The sequence below is a fragment of the Anabrus simplex genome, chromosome 2, assembly GCF_040414725.1.
Source record: "Anabrus simplex isolate iqAnaSimp1 chromosome 2, ASM4041472v1, whole genome shotgun sequence".
NCBI classification, from domain to species: Eukaryota; Metazoa; Arthropoda; class Insecta; order Orthoptera; family Tettigoniidae; genus Anabrus; species Anabrus simplex.
Window position 1 is genome coordinate 1,230,670,982 of NC_090266.1, and position 24,414 is coordinate 1,230,695,395.

General features: G+C 43.1%; 1 protein-coding gene across 1 annotated transcript in view; it reads left to right on the top strand.

The window, feature by feature from the left end:
* LOC136863417 (uncharacterized) overlaps positions 1–24,414 on the top strand; it is a 61,143-nt gene that overhangs the window by 11,860 nt on the left and 24,869 nt on the right. Inside the window, exon 2 of the mRNA XM_067139827.2 lies at positions 19,999–20,309. Coding sequence (XP_066995928.1) covers positions 19,999–20,309 — 311 coding nt within the window. The remainder of the gene's footprint in view (positions 1–19,998; positions 20,310–24,414) is intronic.

Sequence of the window (24,414 nt, forward strand, 5' to 3'; positions counted from 1 at the left end):
ACAAGGGCTGCACTCGGCTAGAAATAGCCACACGAAATTATTATTATTATTATTATTATTATTATTATTATTATTATTATTATTATTATTATTGCTAGCGGCTTTACGTCGCACCGACACAGATAGGTCTTATGGCTACGGTGGGATAGGAAAGGCCTAGGAGTTGGAAGGAAGCGGCCGTGGCCTTAATTAAGGTACAGCCCCAGCATTTGCCTGGTGTGAAAATGGGAAACCACGGAAAACCATTTTCAGGGCTGCCGATAGTGGGATTCGAACCTACTATCTCCCGGATGCAAGCTCACAGCCGCGCGCCTCTATGCGCACGGCCAACTCGCCCGGTATTTTTATTATTATTATTATTATTATTATTATTATTATTATTATTATTATTATTATTATTATTATTATTATTATTATTCCATAGATAACACGACTTGGAGGTCACTCCATATATCTAATTAATATTTTTGACGTAACTGCACTCATTTTGTTTCTCTTGTCATCAATTACATAGAAACCACGAATAAGATATGCAATGTTCTTTTTACTATCGGCGTTGCCAAGGTCACACTGCCGGCCACTATTGTCAGCCATCTTTAAGACTGGCAATGTGTCTCTTATGTATTAGACATTATTACCTGGTCAGCTCACGTGGGGGTTTAGTTCCGAACTGAGAACGAACTAAGCATAACCCTGCGTGAGACACTGGGATGGGGCCCTCAACCTCGACACGGCGCGTCCCAATGGCTAATAGGGGAGGTCTCCTGTAGATATACAGGACAAGTGTGAATAAGACGTAGTCAAATAAGCACTCGTGAATCAACTGAGGAAACTAGGACTGTGGTCAACGGCTTCGATGGCAGAAGAGGACATATGTCTCAATGGCTGAGAGGGCGGAAGAACCAAAAATAAAATGCGCCTTGCGCCTGACTCGGATCGAGAGGCAAAGTGGTCAGTGTCTGTTTACCTAGTAGGTACGGCTGTATGGTTACGTTCCAGGAACTAGCAATCCCTGGTCCTAATTTCCCAGTGTTTCCACTGGACCAATCTTTGATCACAAGCTATGATGATTCGTGAGAGTAAAATCAGCATTACTCCAGGTGGTAACCAATCCACCTCTCATGAGACGGCTACTGGGTATTCGGGTTCTGGAGAGCCCAGGCAATCACGAACACAGAGAAAGTCGGAGTTCTCTGGCAAACTGACATCCAAAACATTCACATACATTGGCATGTTCAATGTAAATACCTTAATCCAACGTGGTAAATTGCACAATCTTGTAACAGAACTAGATCGACAGAAAATCCAGATACTTGCCCTGCAGGAATCGAGATTCACTGATGAGGACACAACTAATTATGGAAACTACCGGATCTTCAAGAGTAAAACGGACCGGAGAGTTGCTAAGGGAACTCCCTTACTAGGAATGGCCTTTATGGTACACAAAAGTATAGTACAGTGGACTCAATAAATGAAGTCACTCCCACAAGCAACCGGCTCGTGACAATGCGAATCCAATGTGCCAACAAGAAATATAGAATGGTGAATGTACATCCACCTGCTAACGCGGACAATAAAAAAGAACCGCAAAGAACTGATGCATTCTGGGCTAAACTTGAGAAAATCATGGCGAAGATTCCAACAGAGGCTACATTAACGCACAAATTGGCAAAGATAACGAACACCAGAAAACTGTTGGCAAATTCCCTGCTCACAAATCCACTAACAAAAACGGGTTGAGACTCATTGAACTGTGTCAACACACCAACCTTAAAATCATGTCAACTTCTCTGAGAAAATCACCACGGAAACAGAAGACCTGGAGGTCTCCCGTTCCAGGGATTGGTGAATTTCAAATCAATGACATTGCCATCTCTCATCCCGTGCAGAGAGAGGTACACAGTGTACAGGTACGCCGAGGAGCAAACGTAGATTCCGATCACTACCTAGTGAGAATAAAGGTAAAATTCACCCCGAAGAAAATTCACCATAAGAGGCCACACATGCCGAAGTTTGACACGACACAGATTGGAAACACTAATCTGCAAGAAGTGTGGGAAAGGGAACATGCAGACACCTGGGAGAAATTCCGCAACAAAATCATTCAGAAAGCTCGAGAGAAAATTCCCTTGAAAAAGAATACAAAACACCCTTGGTGGAATTCTGAATGTGAACGTGCCTTGAAGGAACGAGAAGAAGCATTCAAGAAATACAACAGCAAGAAATCACCAGAAAACCAAACATATTTCAATGAAAATAGAAAAGGAGTAGCCAAAATCATCAGGTAGGTCAAGAGAAAACACATGAATCAACAACTGGACTCGATTGAATATAACTTTCGTAACTGCAACACACGAGATTTCTACAGGGAATTCGGAGGACACGTCCGTGGGTATGCTCCTCAAAACCTGGCTTTCAAAAGATCAGATAGAAAACTTGCACTCAGTAATATTGTCAGGAACCAGCACTGTCCAGAGCCCCTTACAAGAACCCCCATGGCAAACTTTCCCAGACTCTCCACCACCGACAGAGGAAGAAATCCCCGGCCACATCCTCAAAGTTAAAAGCAATAGGACTTCTGGAGAAGATGGGATCATTGCGGAACTCCTGAAAAATCTTGGACCTAACTCCCTAAAGGAAATCTTCAAATCATTACAAATATCTAGCAATCGGAAGAATTACCTCAGGACTGGAAGTGCGCCCTCATCCACTCATTACACGAAAAGGGAGATAAGACTGACGTGATCAATTACAGGGGCATTTCTCTTCTCCTAGTGGCATACAAAATTGTGTCAGCTTGCCTTTTGAACAGAACGCAAGAACAACTTGAACAAAGTATTGGCGATTATCAAGCAGCCTTCCGCACTGGTCGCTCGTGTGCAGAACAAATGTTCAACTGTAGGCAACACTTAAATACAAAACATTGATGAACAATCTGCAGTTTTGTTGACTTCAGGAAAGCGTACGACTCGGTTGATCGACAGTCTCTCTTCGTTATACTTGAGGAACTGGGCCTTGACTGCATGACCCGCAACCTCATCAAGGCAACACTCACTGACACTATCGCCGAAGTTAAATTCATGGGGGAGATTTTTGAACCATTCCCGATTAAAACTGGCGTCCGACAAGGTGACGGCCTAACGTTCCTTTACAACCTCGTCCTAGACAAAGTCATCCGCGAGTGGGAGAAGGCATTGAAAGACATGGGATACTGGCGCCCCATACGACTAGGACGACCCAAAGACGGCATTGAGATATCCTGTCTCACTTTTGCAGATGAGCTCGCCATACTGACAGATGATGTAGTCACAGCCGTCAAACAATCTGAAACCCTTAGCGAATGTGCTGGAAAGGTTGGCCTACAAATTTCCTTTGAAAAGACCAAGTTCTTCTGCTCAAAATTGACTTGCAAAATTTGAACACGACATATGGGCAAATCAACCGAGTACCACACTTCAAGTACTTGGGAGAAATACTTGAACCAACGGGAAGCGAGGAAGCTGCCAAGAAAATTCGCCTAAAAAACTTCGGAAAGCCTACGGTAGGGTTCACAACATATACAATAGAAAGTGCTTGTCTCGCCATGCAAGGATCAGACATTATAATACAGTAATCAAGCCCGAAGTCTTAATGCCAGCCAGACCCTTACATTGAACGGGAAAGGTGACCTAGAAAACATTTAAAGGGAGAAAGAAGAATCCTTAGGAAAATTCTCTGCCCCCGGAAAACAGTAGATAGGTATAGACTGAGAACACGCAAGGTGACAGAAGAGCTTTCCAACATTGCAGCAGACATCCGCAAAAAAGTCTGAAATTTTATGGGCACGTTCGTAGACTGCCGGCAAGTAGACTGACACACAAGATTCTCACCTATATAGAACATCTAAAAAATATTCCATGGGTACTGGAAGTGAAGAAGGGTCTGGAAAAAGCCCAGATGAACTCAACTGACACTGCGGACAGAAACCTCTATAGGAAAAAAATTAACGGATGGAAAGTGCAACCAGCGAACGAAGTGAAAAAGGAGACTGGAGCAAAGTGGACAGAAGAACGAAGAAGAGAAGAGAAAGTATGGAGAAAGGATGAGAGGTGTTTGGCAACTCAGAAAACAGAATTGTTAGAGCTTTGCGTGATCCATTGGGTCCATACGCACATAATAATAATAATAATAATAATAATAATAATAATACAACTCTCACCAATCCACCATATACAACTACCCCTCTAGTTATGTTATACATTAAAAAAGATAATCTGCTAAATGGTAAGATTACTTTAAACTAAATTATTAAACATTTCCAATAAGAAAAATATTTTTTTTAAATATGGTTAGGTTATCTAAAACATCCCAATGTACCAGTTCATGTTAATACTACTAGGACAAAAATTACATATGAGACTGTTTTGAAAATTGTATCTGTTTTATGTATCTCACGTCAACACTAATCTCTTGTTCGCAATCTGGACAGGGTATATTTAGTTGTTCGGAATCTGGACGGTTTTTGCCTTGTTCGCAATCAAGACACAACCCTCCCCAGTATCATTTCATTTCACCTGTCATTCATTAATCATTACCCCAGAGAAGTGCGACAGGCTTCGGCAGGCTGCACTATTCCCATCCTCGCCGCTAGATGGGGGCTTCATTCATTCCATTCCTGACCCGGTCGAATGACTGGAAACATGCTATGGATTTTCATTTTCATCTCTTCACGTATATACCCCATTCCTACCTGCCCCCTTATTCATGTTCCCTTCCATTTCTCTGATCCCCTGCTCTATTCGCTACCCCTAACCCTTTTCCCCTTTCCTGCCCACGCTTGTCAAACTTGTGCGTGGCCAGTATCAGCTGTAATTTCTAACAGCAGTTAGGTTATTTATATATATTTATGTAGACTATGTATGTACTGTATTTATTTATTTAATTCCAAAGGATTTGCATGTCGCTTACACGAAGAAGAATTTAGTTGTAATATCAAATAGTTTTTGCTAATGTAATCAGCGACGCCGGAATGGAAAGGGATAGCCCCAAGTTTTACCTAGTATGAAAACGGGGAACCACGGAAATGTATCTTAAAACTTACGATGGTGTGGTTCGAATGCAAGCGAGGTAGTGATTAAGACTCTCAGTAATGGGTACTATTCTGTACCCAAACACATCATTGCGCCATGTAAACGTATCATTAATTTACAAAATTAAAATTTAAGAAAGTAGGTCCCTAGGTAGAGCAAATCACCAATCCCCATGCACATTTTAATCACCCTCCAGTCAATATTAAATTTCTGGCAATACTGGGAATTGAACCTGGTTTTCCGATGACTGTAGTTCATAGAGCTTAGTCGTTGCACTGTGTCTAATTAAATCCATAGTCACAGAAGAATTTCCGGTCTGAATACTCGATAAAACTTGTGCCGATTATTGTAGTTGAATGAGTTAAAAGATCACCTACAAACAAAATTCTGGCACCCCTCCCAACATGTCGATTCAAACATAGATCAGTTGAAGAGGTATTATGTAAATGACATTATTTTATTTTTCTTGGAAGTATTCCTTCCTTCCTATTAGTCTCTTGACCTTCATACGCTGTAACTCTGCCGGGAAAACATGATGTCCAACTGGAGTATGACGTCACGAACCACTTCTCTCTACAAGGTGGAAAATCAACTCACTTTAATGCGTAAAAGCCTGCAACAAAAAGGGAATATTGAAAGTTATATCCAGTATGAGCTTTTCTCTCTTCTCTTCGGTCAGATGGGACATTGGCCCTTCGTCGATCCATAATTGCTACAATGAATTACGAATAAATAAGGCATAGAGAAAATTCAACTAGGAGGAAGCGAAGTACTGAAATCTTCTAATGCCCCATTTGATCAGGGTAGCGTATAACCTTGTGGCTATATTCAGCATTACCATCATCATCATCATCATCATCATCATCAGGGATCAATCCTCTTTGGGAGCAAAGGCCGCCAGGTTTTTCTATCTTGGTCACTTTTCGTCCACAGTTTGCCTCACTATATTCTCGGACACAATTCCATTACTGGGGATTAGGCGTTGCTAAATGCCCAGCACAGCTCCACTTCTGGGATGTACGTACACACTGATACTGTACACATTTAATTCAGGCTTTTAAATTCTGCTAGGTTTCCTTCGTCTATTCAAACAGCTCCGCATTTCGAGCAATAATAATATTAGTGGTTTTACATCCCACTAACTACTTCTACGATTTTCTAAGACGCTGAGGTTCCAGAAATTTGTCCTATAGGAGTTCCTTAACGTTCCAGAAAATCTACGGACACGACGCTGACCACCGGACTGAACCCGCCAACTTAAGGACTGTGCTACTCAGCCCGGCGCTCACGGATAGCTCTGTAGTCCTTGAATTATTTGAAAATAGTTTCCTATTTCAACTCCAACCAAATGCCGGGTTGGTAAAAAAAGACCCAAATTAAAATAAAAATCTTTGGGCTGAAATAGTAAAGCATGATATCATTTTATTCAACCCTCTGTGCATTGTTAGAGCCCCGTGATTACTGGTAAGAAAACTTTTTTTTTTCAATTTGCTTTACGTCTCACCGACACAGTTATGTCTTATGCCGATGATGGGACAGGATATGGCAAGGAGTGGGAAGGTACAGCCCCAGCATTTGCCTGGTGTGAACATTGGAAACCGCCAAAAACCATCTTCTGTGCTGCCGACAGTGGGGTTCGAACCCACTATCTCCCGTTTACTGGATACTGGCCGCACTTAAGCGACTGCAGCTATCGAGCTCGGTGTGTAAGGAAACAAAGCAAGCTGTCATCATACTCGAAGCCGTGAAAACGTAAACAAGAGCATAGCTGTGTGTTAAGGGAGCGTGTATTGAGTAACCTTGAACTAAGTACAGCGGTAGAATGCCAAGCCCCTTTAAAAACCACTTCCGCGTTGTCTCTATGCAAGGTTACTCCTGGAACAGGGAGTTGCGCAAGATACTAGCTCACTTGCCCTGGCATCATTAGTTCCTTTTTTCCCTCTACTCCCTACTGTGATCTCACTTTTTCGTAGCATCCTGTAAAACACACATATAACATGGCCAGTTAGTTCTCCTCGAGGTCACCGCTATAGTGACTACTGTGCAGGCTCAGTGCCCGGAGCGACTGCTGTGCGGGCCCGTTGCATTTCATACTTGAACAAATTAACACTTATGTACCTACCGTCCGTTCTTCCTTCCTTCCTTCCTTCCTTCCTTCCTTCCTTCCTTCCTTTCTTAATCCGTTTTCCCTCCAGAGTTGGTTTTCCCTTGGATTCAGCGAGGGATCCCACCTCTACCGCCTCAAGGGCAGTGTCCTGGAGCGTGAGACTTGGTCGGGGGATACAACCGGGAGGGAGGACCAGTGTATCGCTCAAGCGGCCTCACCTGCTATGCTCAACAGGGTCCTTCGGGAATTGGAAGATTGGAAGGGATAGACAAGGGAGAGGGAAGGAAGCGACCGTGTCCTAAAGTTAGGTACCCTGCCCGCATTTGCCTGGACGAGAAGTGGGAAACTACGGAAAACAAGAGGATGGCTGAGTTGTGAATCGAACCCATCTCCCCTCTATTCACTTGACCTGCCGAGGCTGAGTGGACCCCGTTCCAGCCCTCGTTCCTCTTCTCAAATTTCGTAGAAAGACCGGTATTCGAATCCGGGCCTCCGGGGGTGGTAGCTAATCACACTAACCACTACACCACAGAGGCGGCAGTGGTTTTATTTCGTGGACGCTATATAGACTAAAATTAAATCAGCAGTGGCTTTGAACTGCTGGCACAGCAGTGTAGGGGTAGTGCGCCTGCCTCTTACCCGGAGGCTTCAAGTTCGATTCCCGGCCAGATCATTGATTTTTACCTGGATCTGAGGGCTGGTTCGAGGTCCACTCAATCTACGTTATTACAGTTGAGGAGTTATCTGACGTTGAGATGACGGCTCCGGTCTAGGAAGGGAAGAATAACGGGCGAGAGGATTCGTCATGCTGACCACACGACACCTCGTATTATGCAGGCCTTTGGCCTGAGCAGTGGACGCTTACTAGGCCATGGCCCTTCGGGGCTCTTGCGCCATGGGGTTATGTTTGGGTTAGTGGTTTTGAACTTCCCCCTTGAAAACTAAATTGATGTGCTTTTCCTCAATAAGGAAAAAAACATATTCAAGGTGGGAAGTTTTTAAAGAACACACGGTATATTAGAAGGATATAAAATCAATTGATTGCAAACGAAATATTTTCAATATCAAAACATATTCAATAACGTTTATAAAGAAATAAAATCTGAAAATTATTCATATATCGTAAAATCGTGTGCATAATATAAAATTTTCAAGTTGTGTTTCATTAGACTGACAGTTTAGTCGTTAATATTTATGAATAAAATAATAGTTTAAGTTAATCTTTTCTTTGCAACTTACACCCTTTTTCTCACCTGACAACAATTTGTTATTTCGTGATATCCTTGGTAATTCCATTATTGTACCTTGCTAAGATCGTGATGGCATAAATAGTCTAATAAAATACTAACACCGTTATTTATTCTGTAAAATTATAGTATCCCTTATTTTATCAAACAACCATTACAACTATGTGAAGAGAAAATACAATTAGCATAGGGGTGGGAGGCAGTTGACGACTATAAAGCAACTACCCGTCACAAAGATCATGTCACAGTAGCCGTAAGTTAGTCAAAATATACAGTAGAAAACTTTCACATTTGCAAAACTGTCAAACTGAATCCCAGTTCCTTCATATCCAGAATATATTCGTTGTTCCATAAAGCCTAGTACAGTACCTGACATCGTCTTCTAAAAACACCTCACACTCTTTATAAAAAGAGTAGTTTTGCTCCTTTACCAGCTTTACTGGTTTAAACAAATTTTCTTTTTTGTATTGACGGTACTTCGGAGTCATCTAACACGGTAGAGAAAAAAGGGTATGGTATGTTCGTGATTCCTTGGTTAATTCGTGATATGTTAATTTAAATAGGTATGATGTTTAAAACATAGTATATTTATACAAGTGTCAAACATTGGAAAACCGAGCTCGCGTAAGTCCGGAGAGTATCCAGTAATCGGGGGATAGTGGGTTCGAGCCCCACTATCGGCAGCCCTGAAGATGGTTTTCCCTGGTTTCCCATTTTCACACCAGGTAGGCCGCTTCCTTCCAATTCCTAGGACTTTCCTATCCCATCGTCGCCATAACACATATCTGTGCCAGTGCGACGTAAAGCAAATAGCAAAAATAAAAATTAAAAAAATGGTAGACTTATCTGTGTCGGTGCGACGTAAAGCAAAATAGCAAATAACTTCATCGCATTCTTTGATATCAAGCTGACATTGCACTGTTTATTGCTCCTAACTCTGATAAACAACTGCGACTCGATGCCCGCTGACTTTGCTCTCTGTCCGCTAAGTTGAGGCTGCATGTATTTGTGAAAAGAAATATGTCATTTTCATCCCCGATCAAGACACATTTGAGGAAACTTCACATGAAACAATACCGTTACAGTATGCTGTCATCTCCGGTGGAATTCCTTCGAACTTTTGAAATGGCATAACTTACAAGCTATGGGGCTACCGGCTCAAACTTTGACATCCAGGCGGATTGTTAGTTTTCGAGTGACCCAGGTGGGGTTCGTTCTCGGTTCATTTCGATGGTATCTGAAGTACACCAGCACGCAAATGTACTGCAGCTCAATGTCTCGAAAACTGTACAAGTATTTAGTGGCCCTAGAAACAAGAGATTTGATTTAATATTAGAATTTAATCCGTATACTCTCCAAGGTTGGTTTTTACCTCGGACTCTGTGAGGATCCCCACCTCAACCGCCTCAAGGAGCCTGAGATTTGGTCCGGGATACATCTGGGAAGGAGGACCAGTACCTCGCCCGCGATGCCTTGTGGAGGATGGGAAGTTTGGAAAAGATAGACAAGGATGAGGGAAGGAGGCGGCCGTGGCCTTAAGTTAGGTACCATCCCAGCATTTGCTTGGATAGGAGGTGGGAAACGACGGAAAACCATTTCGAGGATGGAATCGAAATCCCTCTGTTCAGTTGACCACCCGAGGCTGAGTGAACCACGTTCCAGTTCGCGTACACTTTTCGAATTTCGTGCCAGGGCTGGGAATCGAACCCGGGCTTCCGGCGGTGGCAGCTAATCACACTAACCACTTTACCACAGAGGCTCACGGTACATACACTACTAGTGGAGATGTTATTGGAGAAAGAAAAAAATGTCGTGCAAGTTTTGAATACAAAATTCAAGTTTTGGAAGTCTGAATAATTTAAATCTTACAAAACATGGAGTATTAGTGTTATTTATTTACCACAGTTGTGAGCAGAAACATGGAAGGTTTAGGAAAAGGGGTGAGCCCTCATGTGCATATAAAATGTTCCCTAGAGCTATCAGTATAAAGATTTTTATTAATTATAAAGTGTACCCTACTGTTATGAAAAAAGAAAACTCGGCTCCTTGGCTAAATGATCAGAGTAGTGTTTTACGGTTCAGATGGTCCCGTGTCTGGAATTTTAACATTGGTTAATTGCTCTAGCTCGAGGGCTGGGTGTTTGTGTACGTCTTAATACACGGCTTTAGTTACATACAACATACCACACCGTCAACCACCAGGGAACCACGCAATCCACATACGGTTGGCCGTAAGACTGGGCTAAATTCAAATTGAAGTCTCGTCCCCGGGTAATTTGGAAAAGGCCGGACGAAGAAGATTAATTCCTTTCGCCACATATTTTTGTTACAATTTGCTTTACGTCGCACCGCTACAAATAGGTCTTACGTCGACGATGGGAGAGGAAAGGGCGGCCGCGCCTTTAATTAAGATACTTTCCCAGCATTTGCCTGATACGAAAATGGGAAACCACGGATAACCATCCTCAGGGCTACCAACAGTGTGGTTCGAAGCCACTATCTCCCGAATGGCCGGGTAACTCTCTCGGTTTCGCGAAAGTTGCATTCTACATTCATTGTTCCGATAGCGCTAGAAATCGTGGCTTAGAAGATGAAACTGTGTTCGGGAGATAGTGCGTGCGAACCCGGCAACCCTGTTGTCCGTGGTTTCCCATTTTCACTCCTGGCAAATGCTAGTTGTGGCTGCACCTAATTCAACACCACGGCTGCTTTCTTCCCACTCCTGCCTTTTCCTATCGCATCGTCGCCTTGAGACCTATCTGTGTCGGTAGCAACAAGTAAAAAGAGAGAACATTATCCCTGTCTTGGCAGTCCACACTGAGTTCTCCCGGTACAGTGCGCTACTTTCCTGTCGGCTACTCAGGTGCTGTAGGAATGACAGGTTTGGCCTTGAAGTACGAAAGATACGGGAGTTGGCAATATTAGTAGAGATTTACTATGCAGTATCCTTGATGCCAAAGAGAATAGTAAATTGTGTTTAACCTTGGGATCTAGCGACCAGGTGCTACTGCTGGTGTATTTCGCAATCTCGCAATCACAGCTAGCGTATTCATACGGGCATTGGTCCGTTTCCTTTAATAAAACTCGCTTCCCCGTGCCGTGCCCATGTGTAACATACTACACTTCACCCGCATTTCCAATCTAATTGCCTGGAATCTGCCTTGGTGCTCGACTCCATTCACGTGATGCTAAGGACGACGATAATAATACTAATAATATTCTTTCTTTCTTCAGCCTTTCTCCTTTCGGGGTTGGTTCTTCCCTCGAACTCAGCGAGCGATTCCACCTCGAGGGCAGTGTCATGGATCGTGAGACATTCGGTCGCCGGACTACAACTGGGAAGGAGGACCAGTACCTCGCCAAGGCGGCCTCAACTCTTTGTTGAGCAGTGGCCTTGTGGAGGGAAGGGAAGATCGGAGGGGATAGACAAGGAAGAGGAAAGGAAGCGGCCGTAGCCTTATGTTAGTTACCAATCCGGTATTTGCCTGAAGGAGAATTGGCAAACCGCGGAAAATGACTTCGAGGATGGCTGAGGTGGGAATCGAACACTTCTGTACTCAGTTTACCTCCCGAGGCTGCGTGGAACCGGTTCCAGTCCTCGTATCACTCTCGTGGCAGAGCCAGGAATCCAACCCGGGTCTCCGGGAGTGGCAGCTAATCACACTAACCACTGTCCGCCTCCGTAGTGTAACGGTACTGCAGGAGGGCTGAAGAGCTGCACCATCTCGGGATGAGGACACGAGTTTACTTTGTCCGGCTCGTTGACTGAATGGTCAGCGTACTGGCCTTCGGTTTAGAGGGTCCACGGTTCCATTCTCGGCCGGGTCGTGGATTTTAACCTTCATTGCTTCAATCCATTGGCTCGGGGGCTGGGTGAATATCCCTGCAACTCACACACCACACATAACACTATCCTCCACCACAATAACATACACATGGGAGATGCCGCCCACCCTCATCGGAGGGTCTGCCCTACAAGGGCTGCACCCGGCTAGAAATAGCCACACTAAATTATTAAACACTAACCACTACACCACAGAGGCAGTCTATAATAATATTAATAATAATAAACAGGTTAATTGTAATTGTCGGAGCCCAGATTGGTGGGTTCGACTGCCGCTCAGTCCAGTGCTTTTTAAAGGTGCTCAGGTGTGTCGTTAAAGAATTCTTGCGGGACAAAGTTTCCACATCTCCGGAATCCGTGAAAGGGGGACGTAAAGCATTCTTTTTCTTTTCTTGTCTCTGGCGTAGTCGCTCTATGTGGTGTTTCTGTGGTGTGCGCTGTGTACCGGTGTGTACCTATGTATAATTTCTAGAGGGCAGAATATTATAGGAAATGAACTCGGCACCGTCCCTGCATTCGCCTGGAGTTGATGTGAAAAACCTTGCTAAACACTTCCAGGTTGGCCAACAGTGCAACTTAAAACTCATTCTGTACTCAGTGACGTTATCTCGAATGGGTGTATCCTTTTACTGTTTATCGAACTTCTCTGTAGAAGAGCCGGACGAAGTAAGAGCTCTCTCCGGAAACAAAACTTTACTGTTGTTTTCAGTCAGTACCTCATAAAACAAACGTCATCATCATTTTTAATCATGCCGCAGCTCGGAAGATGTAAGCTGAGAATGAGAGACGTGATGTATGAAATCACAGAATATCTGGTCTAGGCTAAATTGCTTCTTCGTACTAAAAACATATTCCGATAAACAAGGGAAATTCTTCATCAGCTGGCAAATTAGTGCTCAATTTATTGATATTATCGTAATATCGAGCTGCCTGCTATCTCCTTTAATACTGACGTTTTTCGATATACTCTGTACATATGTGCGCCATCTGATGTGGCCTTGTTGCTCCCAACGGTTTCGTTGCTCCTCCTTGTTGCCCCAGTGTTCCGCTTCGTGGCCATCTTCCGAGAATTTCCTCGCAGGTGACGTAAACTGTGGAGTTGCACGAAAAATGAGTGACGACTCTTACTGGTGACGATTGCCAGTAAGATGTTAGGCTCCTTTACCGTCACCCTGTTACTTCTACCCTGAATACAGGGGTGGAGGGACATTTTATTTAATACTTGAGACGAAAGTTCACCAGTTCTTCAGTATTGTGCGTGTCTGAATATGACTCCTCTAATTTCACAACGGGGGAACTGTCATAGGCCTTTGAACGTCACGAAAAGCGGAGACACGTCAGAAATTATGCAGCCAGAGTTCAGAAAGCATAAGAGTTTCTTTTTGCTGCGGACAAGTGAGGGAGTTGGCTATGAGTTGTGAGTCTGCATTCCGCGGCCCTGATCATGGTTCTCCGTGTTTATCCATTTTCACACCAGGCAAATTCTTAATTTAGGCCACGGCCGCTACATGCCCAATCCTAGCCTTTTCCCACCCTTGCGTTCCCGAAAATCGTCTATGAGTTAGTATTACGTTAATCCTCTACCAAAATGAAGAATCAAATAATTCCATAGGCTGCAAGGGCGAAATCCGAACTACCTCAAGATGGTACAAGCCTCCTTCTCTTACATCCATCTATTGCAGGCGAGTGCCGTTTTCGAATACCAGATGTCACAGTCCTGGTCTCTGTGGAAGTCTTTGTTATTCACAAATCTACTTTAGAATAGAGTAGAGAATGCAAGGTTACAAACACCTTTTCTGTGCTGCAGAGACCTCAGTACTTAGTATGGTGAAGTTCTATGTTTATCCATTATTACAGAACTGAAGCATCCGAACGGAAATGTAGCTATAGAACACTGTAACAAATGCCGCGGTAATTGCTGCCGTCAGTTTCCACGACTGCCGAAACTTAAACGCCAATATATGGTTGAAACGCCCAAAAAAAAGCGGCACCATCTGAGGATGAGGACACTGATGGACATAATCAAACAAGGGAAATTATAATGTAATGTTCAATGCAGATAAATGTCGCATCTTCGAACCAACGATGCAAAGGAAGACATTTCGGCGCAGAAGTCCAGCACGTCGTCGTATTTCGTGGTTGGGAAACCTCCGTCAGTCGCGGCCATGACAGCCAACAATGTCCGGAACGGATATGGCACCAAAAGCAGACGAAGAAGAAATGCTTAAGATCATATTTTTAAAAGTCGTTCATCTATTTGGCTACTTTAATGGTAAATTATAAAATGTAGAGAATTGGTCCCTGTTAGCATAGTGTAATATGAGCCTCCTTAAGCAGCGCAGCTTGTCAGCAGGTAGGACCTGTTTGGGTTGAGTAGGTAGACGAATCTGGGGATGTTTTTATCGTTCACCTGCAGGTTGGGGGCGTTTAGAGAACAACGCTCTCTCTCCTCCTATATGTTCAGATTACCTAGTGCGCACTCAGCGCGCAGATTTGTTGCTGTCTGATAGGAACACCATCTTCGTCAGTGCACCCCAGTGTTGTGTGGGTTCCATTCTCGCCTTGCCACAAGCTCGAAGGTCATTCCTCCTGCCTCGCACTGAGTGGAAGTTGACACAGGGAATATGACTTGCTTCTTATTGTACCTGCAATAATAGTCTTAATCTTGATCTCCTTCCCAGCCTTTTCCCAAACAGCTGGTGTCGGCACTTTGAATGTATTTAGCCTGAATGGTCTTCGTGATGCCAGCGCTATGTGTACTTGAGAATGTGCATTAACCCTTACTGCATCAATTATTTTTCGTTTGCGTTTGATTATTATTATTATTATTATTATTACTATTATTATTATTATTATTATTATTATTATTATTATTATTATTAAAATATAGATATACTTAAATATATTAAATACAGCCTTTTGTCTTTCATCTTTTTGTTCCTATGACTGCATTTGCATTCACTACTAATCCTTGAAGAATATTGTGCTTGTTTTCCTATAGTATCCCACTGAGTAAGGCTACAGTATTATACGAAGCTCTTAACTGATGAGGAAGAGATTGTAGCAACATATCCTTACACACCTTCCAATAAATCTTTTCATGGAAAAAGGCAAGAATGAGCTCACCGGTGCACCATCTGCTGCAGTAGTGGTTAGGTCCCCAGCTTATATCAGTCATTCGATAAGATTAGATGAGATTAGATAAGCAAGATTTGCGCATATGCATGCTGGTTCTTGATATTACAGGAAGTATGCGATTCTAGCGCTGTTAATATTTGTTTTCTAGATCGAGCCATTCTCGGAAAAAAAATAGCTTCCTCCTCGTCTCAATGAGACTCAGACAACTTATTCTCAAATCCGTCTTAAATTCAAGTGTAGTCGAGATTTGAAACCAAGTCTTCCTTACATAGTAGCCAAAACATCATCTAGTAAGATAGTATCATTTTCGTGCAAATGTCATGCAAATTAAACTATTATAGCCTACTTCTTGCAAAAGCCATCTCCATCTAGACTCTGAAACCCTTGGTGGACTGCAAAGCAAAGGCTCCCATTATCCGTAACCTCGGTATTAAGTCGGAGCCTATGCCCAGCTACGGTACATTTGACCCTTGGAATTAACCTGGTTTGAATTAGTACGTCGGATCGTTTTTGTTAGTAATAATAACAACGTCCAGTAATCAGCTTAGTGATAGTGGTCTTTGATTCAGAGGGTTCCGGGTTCGATTCCCGGCTGGGCTCGGGTTTTTGGAAGCGTCTTGTTAATTCCTCTAAATCGTGGGCTGAGTGTTCGTGTTGGTATTAATACTTATTTTCATTTAAATACGACAGTTCACACCTGCTACGGCCACAGAAATACCCAATAGTGACTACATCCCTCCACATATGATCGGCGTCAGGAAGTTCATCCAGCCGTAAAGTGGGGCTTATTCCACACTAGTGTCGACCCCAGACAATCGGAAAACCACCAGGAATAATAATAATAATAATAATAATAATAATAATAATGTTAATGACTTTTCGTCCCGCTAATTTTATCGATTTTCGGTTTCCGAAGACGGTTAGGTGTCGAAAATTTTGTCCCATATGAGTTATTTCACGCACCGAGGCTGGCTAATTTGAGCACATTCGAATACCACCGGACTGGACTGGGATTGAACCCCCCAACTTGGTCTCAGAAAGGCAACTCTGTACCATCTGCAACCCCACATTACTTGAGACATCTTGTTCAATAGCTCCAGGTACTTACATGTTTGAAATTAGTGGCATCCCTACTGTTGGGTTTATTCCTAATTAATTGGATCTAGGGAGCGGCTGTGGATTTAATATTATCCTGGCATTCGCGTGAAGTTCACGAACCCTGAAAACTATCTTGTACAATGCTTAAGGTTGGGTTTTAAATAATTTGTCTTCTTAAGTGTGTTTATTTTATTTACTCAAGAAAGGGCACCTGAGCCGAGGCTCTTATGGCGCAATACAAGATTAAATATTGGCAGAGTTACAAAATATTGACAATACAATAATAGCTTATTTCTAAATACGTTAGTCTCACAAATATATATACAATACATAATACCACTGTACATTACTTGGTTGAAAGATTTACTGCTCATTTTCTTTTGTCCATTGATTATTTATTTTTAGTTTAAATTTTGAAATTGTTGTTGCCTGTTTTGGAAGAGCATTGTACACCTTCGCAGAGTAGTGCCATAAGGAGTTAATACTTACTAGTTTTTACAAATTCGGTATGGACTCTCTTTGCTCCTCGAGTGTTAAGTGAGTAAGAGAGTGAACAGATTGGTTTTCGGCGAAGCTGTGATAGGAATGGGTTTGAGTGAAAAGGTTGTAAGTGTAGATTTAATCTGGCGTAAAAATGGGCAATCACAGTAATATGTTACAGGGTGAGTTTCCAGCATAACCAACTCAGAGTGAGGGAGTTGATTGATATCGTGGCAATGGTGCCACAGGTTTCGAGGGCCGGCGATACAGAATTTGGACGAACTCCTTCGACGACGATGGAAGCAGGCTAACAATGGAAAGAAGCGAAAACTGCAAGACACATTCTCGAGAATCTTGTGCAGTCCTATAAAAAGAGCGATGCTGAGGATCGCAGTAATTCAGGAGTGGGTCAGTCAGATGGTTGTGCGGAGTTTAGCGCCTCGTGTTGGTTGTGTAGTAGAGCGGTGAAATGAAATGAAGGTTTTTAGTGCCGGGAGTGTTCGGCTCGCCATATGCAGGTCCTTTTATTTGACGCCAGTAGGCGATCTGCGCGTCGTGATGCGGATGAAGACGACACATACACCCAGCCCCAGTGTCAGCGAAATTAACCAATTATGGTTAAAATTGCCGACCCCGCCGGATTATATATGATTGTGCTGTTTTTATTGTGTATATTCGTGTCCTTTGTAAGTATTTATATATCTTTCATTTTAGATTCATATCTGTTGTACATAGCTCAGATCGTTGTAATTCGGCGTTATGCTGTTGCTGATCCTGAATAAATAAATAAATAAATAAACAAAGGTCATGGATCCGGACAGTAGAGCGGTACTGATAGAGAGGTGTTGGATGCGCCGGCCGGGCCAGTTGAGTAATAAAACACGCTCTCAGTAGTCGCCACACGTCGCATTACACGAAAATCGGGAAAATCCTGGTATGAGTAATTGCTAATAATTTTTTTTACATCAAACAAGGCATCTTTTGTTTCGAATATTTCTTGTGCAGCCAACAAACGAGGTAAGATAGTGAAATGTGTACCGAGCTCGATAGCTGCAGTCGCTTAAGTGCGGCCAGTATCCAGTATTCGGGAGATAGTAGGTTCGAACCCCACTGTCGGCAGCCCTGAAAATGGTTTTCCGTGGTTTCCCATTTTCACACCAGGCAAATGCTGGGGCTGTACCTTAATTAAGGCCACGGCCGCTTCCTTCCCACTCCTAGCCCTTCCTTGTCCCATCGTCGCAATAAGACCTATCTGTGTCGGTGCGACGTAAAGCAACTAGCAAAGTGAAATGTGTTATCTCCAGACAAGTGGTAAGTATTCTTCGCGTTTGTCACTTCAACCATCACTCACAAAAGTTATTGTATATTATATCAAGGTTATATTTGAACCCTGATAGTATACATACTGTTATTTTTACACTTCATGCACCGCTGCGCGGAAAAAAGTATTTCCCTTATATGAGAACAACGACTTTAAACATCCTGTTTGGCTGGGTCCAGCCAGGGTTTTTATTCACGTCCATTCGTCCAACAAGTTTTGTACTTCTCTTTCACTGGCTTAAAACTGAACCAGTCTACAAATGTTGGTTGTGTAGTAGACTGTACCAGTTCTAAAAATCATATGAGAGTTTTTTGATTGTTACATTCAGTTAAATTGAACAGATACATATAATAAAAAAAATCCGTTTTTTCAGTTAGGCCTAATAATATATACTGTATATGGAATAGGGATGATTGCATACCATAATGAGAGTATTATGGCAGGGTACAATCAGATGAATTATGCTATGTGTACCGCAATTACGGTACGGTTGGCATCACTCATCTCACGGATAATGACTTCTTCCCTTTAAAAATTTACAATTCGCTATGTGTTCTATGTATTTCTTTTTCTTGATCTGTAGACCTGTCGTTAGAATCTTATATTGAATGAAATTGTATCAGAGCAAATGCAATGCATTCCAAAACGTATTCATTTTCTCTCTAAATCGTCCGGTGTAGTGACTTCTTTACGTCGCACCGACACGGATAGGTCTTATGGCGACGATAGGAGAGAAAAGGAAGCGAACGTGGCCTTAATTAAGGTGCAGCCCCAGCATTTGCCTGGTGTGAAAATGGGAACCATAGAAAACCATCTTGAGCGCTGCTGACAGTGGGTTTCGAATCCAGTATCTCCCGAATACAAGATGATAGCAGCCGCGAGAAAGCCGGGTAGGCAGTGATACTCTTGATTATACGCACATGCTTAGTACACTATTTCACATAATATGCGTTCTTTCTCACATCGCCAAACAAGGGCTTCAACCCTTCATTCGAGGAATATTTTCAGCAATTCTCGAGAAAAAAGTTGAAGTTTCTTTCCTTGGACTGGTCTCAAGTTTCAAGTTGCTTGGCTGAATGGTCAGTGTACTGGCCTTTGGTTTAGAGAGCCCCGGGCTCGATTTCCAGCGGGCTCGGGATTTTAGGTGCGTGTGATTAATTTATCTGGCTCGGGGACTGCGTCTTTATGTTCATCTTTTAATATACATCAAATCCACATCATATGCCGACCGAGTGAATTAAGAAAAGACCAAGAAGACGAATAAAGAATAATGCATTCTTCTTCTTCATCTTCTTCACATTCTTCTACCTCTCTTCCCACACATGTGTGGTCGCGGGTGCGAACTCTATTTGGCCCTGTTTTGCGACCGGATGCCCTTCCTAACGCCAACCTCATATGGAGGGATGTAATCACTATTGTGTGCTTGTGTAGTGGTTTGTAGTGTAGTATGTTGTCTGAATATGAAGAAGAGAGTGTTCGGACAAACACAAGCATTCAGTCCCCGAGCCAAAAGAATTAATCAGAAGCCATTAAAATCTCCAACCCGGCCAGGAAACGAACCCGGGACTCTCAGAAACGAAGACCTCAACGCTGACCATTCAGCCACGGAATCGGACAATAAAGAAGAATGCATTATGATTCAGTTAAAGAAGAGATGTTCAAATGTAATATAAGGAATTTGTGTTTCTTTTCAGATCGGAGTAATGGAGGGCGCCGTGTAGAGGTCAGGATGGAAATGGGTGCAGAGGCCTCACGAACAGAGGTCCCTGTCTTGCCTCTACCAGACGTTGTCCTTAGTACCATAAGAACAGAAACTACCACCTCAACACCCAGTACCACGAGTACCAGCAGCAACTGCACCGAGCAACCACCACAAAGACCACCACGTCGTCGTCGCCGCACGACTCGCGTCCCTGTCAAGCAGCCAATAGCACCGCGTGAGGACTGGGTGAAAGTAGGCGAAGATCTGCGAAACATCGCCGACGAGTTCCGAGCAACACTTCGGGTGAGTGTACATACGATTCCATTCCGGTTTTACATTCAATATAGCTTTCTCCTTGCCTTCCCACACTGCTTCCGGGAAATTGCTCTCATACGTACTTGCTTATTTGATGTGCTGGGTTATTTATCCCTCCTCTGGTCCCATGTAACTAATTATGTTCTCAAATGTTTATACTCACAACAGCACTCACATGTTTTCTTTCATGTCCTCTATCCTGGTCTTGACCAGCGCCTACCTTCAGTGTGTTTTTCCTGGTTTCTTTCTCACACTCGCCTTAAGTAATGTTGATAATAATAATAATAATAATAATAATAATAATAATAATAATAATAATAATAATAATAATAATAAAAATAATAAAATAACATTGAAACCATTGCAACTTTTCACGGCTGTCGGTTGTCTTTGAAGCAGACGAACCGTCTGGAGAAAATAATGTTGAAGTTGCAGTGGGCTGTTAATTTACCTGCCGGATGATTTGACTCCTGATATTATGCAGACTTTCATTCACTCACGTTTACTAGGTTGGTGACTATGAAGCAAAAACAAACCCCATGGCACAACAGACCCGAAGGGAATGGCCTACCAATTAACCGCTGCTCAGACGGAAGGCCTGCAGAGTACGAGATGCCGCTTGGCAGCGACACGAATCCTCACAGCCCTTATATTTAGCTTTCAGTTCCTCAATTCTAATCACGTTGATGAGTGGACCGCGAATCAGCTCTCAGATCCAGATAAAAATTCTTAACCTGGCTGGGAATCGAACCCCGAGCCTCGGTGTAAGAGGCAGGCACTCTGCCCCTAAACCGCAGGGCATCAAGCAATGACAGCAACAACATATCCTTTTAATTTCTAATCATATGCCCATACATGTCCGCCTCTGTGGTGTAGTGGTTAGCGTGATTAACTGCCACCCCCGGAGTTCCGGGTTCGTGGCTCTGCCACGAAAACTTGAAAAGTGTACGAGGCTGGAACGGGGTCCATTCAGCTTCGGGAGGTCAGCTGAGTAGAAGGTCTTCGATTCCCATCTCAGCCATTCTCGAAGTGGTTTTCCGTGGTTTCCCACTTCTCCTCCAGACAAATGCCGGGATGGTACCTAACTTAAGGCTAGGGCCGCTTCCTCCCTTCTTCCTTGTCTATTCCTTCCGATCTTCCTATCTCTCCACAAGGCCCCTGTTCAGCATTGCAGGTGAGGCAGCCTGGGCGAGGCACCGGTCCTTCTCCCCAGTTGTATCCCCCGACCCAAAGTCTCACGCTCCATGACACTGCCCTTAGGCGACAGAGGTGGAATCCCTCACTGATTCAGATGGAAAAACCAAACCTGGAGGGTGAGCGGATTAAGAAAGATGCCCGTACATAAAAGGCTTATGCTGAACGAAGTTTGCGGGAGTTTGAAATGACGCCTTCTTGCGCGGCAGGGCATTTTCTGAGCGATTGTCTGGCTCTCTGATTTCTATATATTTGCACTTTACCTTTTTAGAACCGTGATGTTATGGAACCTTTCTCGTGACTCGTAACTGTGATATCGCTTTTCGACAGAGGAAAGCACTGTTTCGATATTGTAATCAGTAATGAGGCTTGTTTACTGTCGTGTACATCATTTAATTGCATAAGGACGTGTGCCATAATCCTGCGTTTATGATCCCACTTATACAAACCTGTCCAAAACTTACTTGAAAGTACCCTGTTTAACTGTATTCTTTACACTTGTGAACATTAGGAAGAGTGTTATTATTATTATTATTATTATTATTATTATTATTATTATTATTATTATTATTATTATTATTATTAACGTAAATTAAACCATCTTTGACCGTTAAGCACCTACTTCGTTTTCTTAACTTATGCATGTTCTTCCTTGAGAGACAACGGACCCGGTGTAAGCATAACTAACAAACTAACTCTCGTTAATGTGCTGTTGGTGTCATTGTGTTTCGTTCTGCGGGCAGGACAGGCATGTTGACGTCTGCGTCTGTAGAGCCAAGGGAGATGCAGTGACTACGAACAGTGAGGAGCCAATCTCGTGGCATTAGACCAGGTACTGTTCCCAGACTCCCTAACATCATGCCTTGCTGTCCATTAAATAGTTATTATAAATTCGAAATTTCACTCTTAACATTTCTTATTAAGTGACTAGAATTCCACTTGTATTTCATGTTAGAAATAATTAAATTTTATGCCATGTAATTCCCAATTATAAACATTACGTGCAGATATTTCTTGTAGCAATCGAGAATGATGTGTCGAACCAATATGCTATATATCAATTTTTTAATAATCGTCGGAAGTTACTTTCGTGGGCAAAGGGATATTATGATTTTAGAGTAGTTAATACGCCTCTTTGATGTGAAAGGATAGCTTTGCCCTGTTTATGTATATGGGCAGCCTGAATGCTGGTGCTACTGGTTCATGACATGTTACGTAACATTCTTCCCAAACCAGTATTGTTTTCTTTACGAGCAGCCTGTCCAGGATAAATTCTTAGCATTATGTTTCCGTTTCGCGATCTTTAGGAAGCCTCCGTGGCTCAGGCGGCAGCGCGTTGGCATCCCACCGCTGGATATCGTGGTTCAAATCCCGGTCACTCCATGAGAGATTTGTGCTGGACAAAGTGGAGGCGGGACAAGTTCGGATCGCCAGATGCAGGTCATTGCCCCTGAGGAGTGTGACAGGCTTCGGCAGCCGGCACATTTCCTATCCTTGCCGCTAGATGGGGCTTCATTCATTCTATTTCTGACCCGGTCGAATGACTGGAAACAGGCTGTGGATTTCCATTTTCAAGATCTTCAGACGCCCCCGGTCAGCGATCTCGGTTAATGGAGATGTATCGAATAGCCGGTGTTACTGTGGGTTCTGTTGCTGTTAGGTCCTTTAGGGGATTGGGATATTTGTGGTCATCAGTCCCATGCTCTAGTGAGTGTGGAAATGGTCTAAGCATCTGTGTCGGTACGGGGTCTGTAAGATTGTTTGTTATTATAATTATTCGAGAGTAGAGTTAGGATACTTACTCCAGGACATGAAATATCCTACTATCCCATTTTGCATTGCATAAACGGAGAATGAATAAGGCAAAACCATGCTGGCGTATACGTAAACAACGTTCCTTGTGTCAAGGAAATAATGCATGGGATAGGATATCCAAATGAGTGGTATTGACAGTGAATGATTGAAGCACATCGAGCGTTTTGTTTCAAAAGGATAATGTACATGTTATTAAACTACATAAATTAACGTACCTACAGTTCATCCTTCCTAACAAAAATAACATGTATAATGGTAGAATAAAGAATCATTAACTTATTGTTGCGTTTGCAGTGCTTATTAACCGCATCAAAATTCAAGTTTACGGGCTGAATGGCTCAGACGGTTAAAGCATTGGCATCCTGGCCCTTACTTCGCAGGCTTAATCCTGGCTCAGTCTGGTGGTATATTAATCTGCTCAAATACGTCCGTTAACTTGACGACCGACTTCCATGTGGTGACAGCATAAATCTCTCACCCACCTCCAAACCTCCATGTCAGCTCTCATAGTTACGATGGCATCCCCAATACGTCGTCTTACAGTAAATTCATCGGCATTTCCACTTGGTACACCAAGTCTTTCAGGTGCGTCCTGAAATAAAAATCTAGTGGATTGAACTCGGATGAACTCGATTGGCAGCTGACGGGACTATACCGACAAACCCACCGATTAAGGAAACGGCGTTCTAGTGATCGACGAGCATACATACTGAGGTGAGGAGGTGTCCCATCCTGCATGAGCCACAACCGCTTACGTATATGTAGTGGAACGTCGTCCAAAGCCTCTGGCAGAGAAAACTGCAAAAAGTGGAGTTAACTAGAGCCAAGAAGCAGATCTCCAGAATTTTCAGCCTTAATATTTTTAGAAAACCTGTGCTCGAAATGACATTGGTGAATGGCATTGTGGGTCTTCTTCTGCTCATGTATGGGCATTGTGAAAAATAATTATACTACCCCCCCCCCCCCGGTAAAGGATGCCTCATCTGTAACCAACTCAGTGTGCGGAACGTCTGCATTACGTTCACATTGTTACAAGAACCAGGTACAGAATTCAGCTCTTGGTAGGTAATCTGCTTCTTGGAGA